This window comes from Hemiscyllium ocellatum, chromosome 37 (assembly GCF_020745735.1).
Source record: "Hemiscyllium ocellatum isolate sHemOce1 chromosome 37, sHemOce1.pat.X.cur, whole genome shotgun sequence".
Classification (NCBI taxonomy): Eukaryota; Metazoa; Chordata; class Chondrichthyes; order Orectolobiformes; family Hemiscylliidae; genus Hemiscyllium; species Hemiscyllium ocellatum.
In genome coordinates, this window is record NC_083437.1 from 1,602,933 (window position 1) to 1,611,656 (window position 8,724).

General features: G+C 41.2%; 1 protein-coding gene across 1 annotated transcript; it reads left to right on the forward strand.

Moving 5' to 3' along the window:
- The first annotated feature begins 772 nt into the window (after positions 1-772).
- On the forward strand, positions 773-3,412 carry LOC132833668 (histone H2A, sperm-like). The gene has a single exon (XM_060852128.1). It carries the CDS (start codon positions 869-871, stop codon positions 1,247-1,249), a length of 381 nt encoding a protein of 126 aa, XP_060708111.1. The 5' UTR covers positions 773-868; the 3' UTR covers positions 1,250-3,412.
- The last annotated feature ends 5,312 nt before the right edge of the window (positions 3,413-8,724 follow it).

Genomic DNA, 8,724 nt, shown 5'->3' on the forward strand with positions numbered 1-8,724 from the left:
TTACAATTGACTTGTGTTTCTTTATTTCCAAAACTACACGAGGATTTCGTCCCGTTGCAAACAGTTACCGGACAGGAATAGCACAGTGGCAAAAGTGAGGTCTATACATGCTGGAAACCAGAATTTGGGTCAGAGATATGCTGGAAAAGCACAGCAGGTCAGGCAGCATCCGAGGAGAAGGAAAATCGACGTTTTAGGTAAAGGCCCTTCAGCGGTCGATTTTCCTGCTCCTCAGATGCTGCCTGACCTGCTGAGCTTTTCCAGCACATCTGATCTAAACTCTGGAATAGCAAAGTGGGCCATCTTAAAATAGTCTGGAAAGACATTATTAATACGGTCATCCGGAAGAATGTTGTCTGATATTTTATTGGTATATCGCGGTGCCTCTGAATATACGAGGTAAAATCATTAATTGTTCTGTGCAGTTTATGGCGAGTTTTTTTTTGTTTTCGCTTGTTTTAAAGGTTCAGAAAACCGCACTCAGTGTCAGAAATGGACAGATTCCAGTAGGTCAGGAAAAGAGGTAAAGAGAAATTATTAAAAGATACACATTTGTAATTTGAAAGCAAGTTAGTTCGTAATTTTGGTGCATTCTACTTTATAAAACGTTCCCTTTTTTTGTAGATATTGACAGGTTTCCAAATTGGAGAGACAGCGGTTGGTGATTTGACGTTGACATTTTCCGCCCTCCCTCCGGATTGGGCAATGAAGGAGAGATCTGATTGGCTGCTGAACCAACATTAGGCAATGCTAAACAATGTGACCAATCAGCATCGGCCGCCCCACCATTCCTCCCGAAGGTATAACAGGGCGCAATGTGGGCGGATTGGAGTCTTCTCGGTGACAGTGTTGGTGGGATTGGGGGACTATGTCTGGAAGAGGAAAGGGCGGGATGAAAGCGCGCACCAAGGCCAAGTCTCGGTCGTCCCGGGCTGGCCTGCAGTTCCCGGTGGGCCGTATTCACAGGCTCCTGAGAAAGGGCAACTATGCTGAGCGGGTGGGGGCCGGAGCGCCGGTCTATCTGGCTGCGGTGCTGGACTATCTGGCGGCTGAAGTCCTGGAGCTGGCCGGGAACGCGGCCCGGGACAACAAGAAAACCCGCATCATCCCCAGGCACCTGCAGCTGGCCGTGCGCAACGACGAGGAGCTCAACAAGCTGCTGGGAGGGGTGACCATCGCTCAGGGAGGGGTGCTGCCTAATATCCAGGCCGTGCTGCTGCCCAAGAAAACCGCCCCCACCAAAAAGTGAAGAGACTGATCTTGATTCTGACAACCCAAAGGCTCTTTTAAGAACCGCTCACAATATCAGAGAAAGAAACTAGACCCCATCTCTCGGGTTGATATTTCCTTTTGATTATTAAGTTAGTTAATGCCCTGTTAATTGCATGAATATTGGAGAGTCAGTGTGTGTTTTCTGATATCCACATCCTCTTGACCGCCTGCAGTCAGCCAGGTTCACAGTGAGAGCTGGGAGACAAGGGGTTTGAAGTGTTTATGATGCCCTATCTGTACTCTGTTCAGTGTGCTGTTTCTCTATCTGTACTGTCCGATTAGTATATTATTTCTTTATCTGTCTTCTCAGTTAGTGAGTTGTTTCTTTATTTGTATTCTCAGTTCAGTGTTTTGTTTCTCTATCTGTACTGTCCAATCAGTGTGTTGTTTCTCCACTGCTACTCTCAGTTTGGTGTGTTGTTTCTATATCTGTACACTTACTTCATTGTATTGCTCAATGTTTTCTCAATTATTTCTCTGTCTGTACTCTCTGTTCAGTGCGCTGTTATTCATTCTGTGCTCTCAGTTCAGTGTACTGTTTGTGTATCTGTACACGCCAGTTCATTTTGTTATTTGTCTGTACTTTCAGTGCAGTCTGCTGTTTCTCTATCTGCCATGTCCAATCATTGTGTTTAGATTCCTACAGTGTGGAACCAGGCCATTTGGCCCAACCAGTCCACACCGACCCTCGAAAGAGTAACCCACCCAGTCCCATTTCCCCCTCGCTAATGCGCCTACCACTATGGGAAATTTAGCATAGCCTGAGGCTGGAATTGAACCTGGTACCCTGGTGCTGTGAGGCAGCAGTGCTAACCACTGAGCCATCATGCCACCCCATTTCTCTATCTGTACTCAGTTCAGTGTGCTATTTCTGTATCTGTACACCCAGTTCATTGAGTTATTTCTCTCTCTGTATGCTCAGTTCTGTGTGCTGGTTCTCTCCCTGTACACTCAGTTTACTGCGTTATTTATCTGTACAATCTGTTCAGTGTGTTTTTTCTTTATCTGTACTCAGTTCAGTGTGCTGTTTATTTGTCTGTACTGTCATTTCAGTGTGCTGTTTCTGTACAGTCAGTTCAGTGTGTTATTTCTCTATCTGTACTCTCAGTTCAGTGAGTTGTTTCTTTATCTGTACTCAGTTCAGTGTGCTATTTCTGTATCTGTGCACTCAATTCATTGTGATATTTTTCTATCTGTACTCGCAGTTCAGTGTGTTATTTCTCTGTCTGTATTCTCAATTCAGTGTATTGTTTCTCTATCTGTACTGTCTGATCAGTGTGTTATTTCTCTATTTGTACTCTCAGTTCAGTGTGCAATTTCTGTATCTGTACACTCAGTTCATTGCTTTATTTTCTGTCTGTACCCATTGATCAGAGTTCCGTTTTTCTATCTGAACGCTGAGTTCAGCATGTGTTTCTCTCTCTCCTTACTTTCTGTTCAGTGTGCTGTTTCTGTACTTGTACACTCAATTCATTGTGTTGTTTCTCTATCTGTACTCCTTTCAGCGTGTTATTTCAATATCTGTAGTCTCTGTTCAGTATACTGTTTCTGTATCTGTACTCTCAGTTCAGTGTGCTCTTTCTGTACCTGTACACTCAGTTCATTGTGTTATTTCTCTGTCTGAACTCTCAGTTCTGTGTTTTGTTTCTCGACCTGTACTCTCAGTTCAGTGTGCTGTTTCTGTATCTGTGCACTCAGTTCATTGTGTTAATTCTCTATATGTACTCATGAGTATCTAAAGTTGGAATTTAGGCAACAAAATATGTCGATTTTTATTTCAACAAAATGGTTTAAAAGAATGCTACAAAATGGCCTGTGAACCATACTGCTGATTTGCAGAATTAACTTGCAGTTCAAAGATAAGAGGAAAATAGAATTTTCATAAGATGAATACTGACACATTAATTGACCATTTGAACTCACCTTGAACTAATACATGGCATGACAATTTACGTAAATTAGATATCCTTTTGAAAGAAAATATCATTGGATTAACTTGCTGTAAATCATGTCACCTTATTAGATGTGATTGGTCTTTCTTGTAATTAAGGCTGTACCATTTCTTAAAAAAAACATATGAGTAACATGTAATTTTCAAATGTAATTGTGCAACTTTATCACGGAACACAGAAGCTTCAATCTCTGTGTTGCTGGATATAATTGCGTTCAAGGTACCTTAATTCAATAAACTAATGACCCTTGCTTTTTGGATAGACCACATTTGTTGATTCCTTTGACCAATCGTGAACCAAGAAGCACCTCTTGAGGGGACATAGATCTTCAAGGACAGTGCTGCAGATGTTGTTTACATGAATTTTAGCAAGGTCCTTATCAAGATACCGCATAGTAGGCAATTGAGAATGTTTAAATATCATGGCATCCAAGAGAGTGCGAGCCAGTTAAATAAAAATTGACTTGACAGTAGAAGGAAGTCATTTTTTACAGACTAACAGTTTCCACAGGGATTAAAGGTGGGTTCACTGTTATTCATCATTATTATAAATGATTTGGAGAACAATTTCAGAGGTCTGGTTACTAAGTTTGCAGTTAACACCAAGATTTCTGACATAGTGGGTAGTGAAGAGGGTTATCTGGGAAAACAGCGAGACCTTGATCAACTAGGCCATGAGCAGAAGAATAGCATATGGACTTGAATGCAGGGTGACCACCATATCTGTGGAATCATTTTGCGCTGTTCCAGTTACCACAATTTACCATGGCCCAAACATATTAAAGAGAATGTTTCAGAAACAGGGATTGGGGGTTTCTGGGAAGGTAAATGTCCCATTTAAATGAATGGGTTTGCTGCAATCCATAGTTTTGGGCTTCTGCGATAGTCCTTTGAATGTATTGCCCGTGAGTATGAGTGGAGTACTGTATAAACAAATACAAAGTGTTTTATTTTGATAGGTTAAATAAGGGCAGGACTTACACAGTCAAGGGTAGGGTCCTGGGATTATTACAGAATAAAGATATCTGGGGTACACGTTCATAGCACTTTGAGAATAAAGTCACAGGTAGACTTGAAGACGAAGAAGTCTTTCAGCAAGCTAGCTTTCACCTGTCAGAGCACTGAGTGTGAGAGTTCAGACATCTTACTGCAGCTGTGTCAGACATTAGTGAGCAGCATTTGGAGTATTGTGTGCACTTCTAGTTGCCCTACCGTAGGAAGAATGGTAATAACCTAGAAAGAGTGCAGAAAACATGTTACTGGGTTGTTCCAGGACTGGAAAGGTTGAGTTGTAAGGAGAGGTTTGTAAGGCCTTAACTTTTTACTGTGAAGTGTTGGAGTCTGAGGGATGACATAATCAAAGGTCCATAAAATCATGAAAGTCAGATAATATAATCAGCCAACATTTTTTTCTCCAGGATAGAGGAATTGAAAACTAGAGTACATAGTTTTAAAGTGAGAGGGGAGAGTTACAAAGGGACCCAGAATGTGGTGAGTGTCTGGAATGAGCTGCCAAATATAGAGGTGGAAGTGAGTACAATTTCATCATTTTAGAAACATTTAGAGAGATAAATGGATGGGATCGGTATGGATGGATGTGGACCAATTATAGACAAATGTTTCTTCATGAAAACTGGGTGGCCATGGATATATTGGGCCGAAGGGCTTTTTTTTGATGTTGCAGACTGCTATGACATTGTGTTGATGCTGTTGTCTTGGAAAAATAGACACGCTGACGGAATGCTACATTACACACAGTGTCTGACTGTTACTTATTCAGTCCATGAGAAATATGCAGCAGGCCATTTTTATATTTTATACAATAAAGTCTTAACTTCACTTTATTTCTTGGATATTTTCAATAAACTTCAATATTCAGTTGAAGACAATTGAAGTGAACAATAATTAAATCAGTTGAGTACACATTTAACTTCTACATACCTAAGTGACGATAGCAAACAGCTGATTTGTGTTTAGATCAGTGAACATACCATCTTTCAGTCAGTAAATCTTTTGTAAATGACTTTGAAAAGGTCTGACTTCAGGTGCAATGCTACTTTGGTCATCATCACTACCTTGAAAACACTGGCCAACTCTGAAATCTCTCCAGAGAGCTTCTGAACTGGTTCAGGACAGGTATTCACACAATCCCTTACAACAGACCAGTTAGAGACGCCCCTGAACAACGAGGAAATGCGTGGAGTAGACTGGCCAATGGACTAGCACAAAGCTGATCCAAATGCAGTTCAACAATTGTAAACATGACCTTCCAACAACCACGTTTATCTATTCTAATAATTTCTGGTGTTTCACTGAACCTATGTATTTCTGCATCTTGGACCAGATCCCGAATGAAGTTGTTATCAAGGCGATGGACTCAGGCAGAACATCGTGCCTTACATTGAATCCCTCATAAAACATATCCAGTGTATGTCAGCTCCACAACGTCAGTGTCCAGACAGAATTGTGCAGCTGCATTGATAATCAGCATAATCACAGCCCAACGTTCTTGTGTGTGGATTGAGATGGATTTTAAAAAAATGTTTTCAGTGTTGTTCTAACCATTAACAGGGAAGTCTCATCATTTAAAGTCCAACATTCTTTGATAACAACTACTTTTTGACTCTCTAATAAGTACAAATCTATCCATTTGCTTTGTTCAACTTTATGACTGGAATATAATGAAAATGCCTACATTGCAATAAGAGACAATAAAATGATGGTTCTGGTTACTGCATCCAAGATCAACCTGTTATTAAGTGCAAATACTTTAAAAATGTGCAATTATTTGATCAGTTGTACAAATATTGTGAGCTAATATTCATACATAACCATTTTCATGGTTAAATAGGGTGTTCACTAGGACTTTAAACTTGTGAGTCGGGGGTAAGTAAAGGGAAAGTGACAGGGAGTATGGAGTCAGGTAGAAAGATAAGCAGCAGGACAGCATTTGTTCAGGGTTCAAGTTCAAGGCAGACTAGAAATGAAGCAAAAATGAAGGATAGCTTAGTACATATTACCAGAGATGTTGGATAACATGAGAATAAGAAAATTAGTATTAAGGTGCTTTACCTGAATGCTCGTAGTATTCGCAACAAAGTAGACAAATTAATGGCACAAATCATCATGAATGATTATGATGTAGCAGGCATCACAGACACGTGGTTGCAGAGGGTTGAGGATTGGCAGTTAAACATCCAAGGATTTACAACTTACCAAAAATATAGGGAGTTGGGCAGAGAGGTGAGGTTGCCTCGTTAGTTAAGAATAAAATTAAATCTATGGCACTGAATGACATCAGGTCAGATGATGTAGTGTCTGATGTGGGTGGAGTTGAGGAACCACAAGCCAAAAAAACATAATGGGAGAATCCCTAACAGTGGGCAGGACCAGGGGTGTAAGATGTACCAGGAAAAAGAGAGTGCATTTCAGAAAGGCAACGTCACTTTGATCATGGCGGATTTAAATGTGCAGATTGACTGCATGAATAATGTTGCAGGTGGATCCAAAGAAAGGGAATCATGGATTACTTACAAGATGGCTTTTTGGAACAGCTTGTGATGGACCCCACAAGGGAGCAGGCTATTCTGGATTTAGTGCTATGTAATGAGCCAGACCGTATAAAAGATCTTAAAGTAAGGGAACACTAAGGACGCAGTGATCATAATATGGTAGAGTTCAGTCTGCAGTTTGAAAGAGAGAAGGCAAAATTGGATGTAATGGTGTCACAATCAAATAAAGGTAATTACATGGGCATGACACAGGAACTGATGAAAATCGACTGAACGCAGAGCCAAGTAGGGAAGACAGTAGATCAACAATGAGTTTCTGGGTGTAACTGAGGTCACAGTACAGAGGTTCATCCCAAAGAAAGGAAAGATTATCCGGAGGGAGCATGGACTAGGCAGCCAAGGCAGACAAAGAAACTCAAGGAACGTATAAAAGAAAAAGAGAGAGTCTATAAAGTGGCTAAGGGCACTGGGAAATCAGAAGATTGAGAAGGCTACTGAAACAAACAGTGGATAACAAAGAGAGATATAAGGAAGGAGAGGATTAAGTACGAAGGTAGGCTAGCCAGTAATATTAGATGTTATAGTAAAAGTTTCTTTCAATACATAAGAAACAAATGAGATGCAAAAGTAAACATTGGGCTGCTCCAAATTGATGCAGGAGATAAGGAAATAGCTGAAGAACTTAACAGCGTCAGTATTCACAGTGGAGGGCAGGAGTAATATCCCAACAAATTAGGCGAGTTGAGGGCACGGTTGAGTATGGTAGCCATTACAAAAGGGAAGGTAGGCTGCATCCTGAGGGAGGTGGCTGAGGAAGGCGTTGGTTTTAATTTTTCAAAAGTCACAGGAGTCAGGGAAAGTCCCACAAGATTGGAAAATCGCTGTTGTAACCCCCTTGTTCAAGAAAGGATCAGGACAAAAGATGAAAAATTAGGCCGATTAGCCTAACCTCATTGGTGGCAAAATTCTACAATCCCTCAAAAACGATGAGATTTCTAAATTCTTGGAAGTGTAGGGTCGGATTAGAACAAGTCAGCATGGATTTAGTAAGGGAAGGTCATGCCTGACAAACCTGCTAAAATTATTTGAAAAAGTAACAATTAGGTTAAAGCAGGGAAACCCAGTGGATATTATCTATCTAGACTTCCAAAAGGCCTTTGATAAGGTGCTTCACGGGAGTCTGTTGAGTCAGGTGAGGACCCATGGTGTTCATGGTGAGCTACTGGCATGGATTAATGATTGGCTGTCTGACAGAAGGCAGAGAGTTGGGATCAAAGGTTTTTTTTTCAGAATGGCAGCTAGTGGTGTACCGCAGGATTCATTGTTGGGTCTGCAGTGCAGCTATTAATGATCGGGATGAAGGGACTGGAGGTGTTATATGGCAAAGTTTGCCGATTATGCAAAGTTAGGTGGATAGGCAGTTAGTACTGAGGAGGTCGGGGAGGGGGGGGTGTGGGGGGGGGGGGAGTGCGCTGCAGAAAGATTTAGACAGCTTAGGAGAGTTGTCCATGAAATGGCTGATGAAATTCAATGTGAGCATATGTGAGGTCTTGCAGTTTGGAAAAAAAATACTGACAAGGACTGTTTTCTAAACAGAGAGAAAATTCATAAAGCCAAGTTCAAAGGGATCTGGGAGTGCTCATCCAAGATTCTCTAAAGGTTAACTTCATGTTGAGTCAGTGATTAGGAAAGTGAATGCAATACTGTCATTTATCTCAAGAGGGTTGGAATAGAAAAGCAGCGATGTGCTTCTGAGACCTTATAAAGCTTGAGTTAGGCTCCATTTAGAATAGTCTGCCCAAGTTTGGGCCACATACCTTAGGAAACACATACTGCCACTGGAGCCTGTCCAGTGGAGATTCACATGGATGATCCCTAGAATGGTAGGCCTAACATACAATGAACAGCTGAGAATCCTGGGATTGCATTCATTAGAGTTTAGAAGGTTGAGGGGAGATCTAATAGAAGTTTGTGTAAAGATTTGTAGCT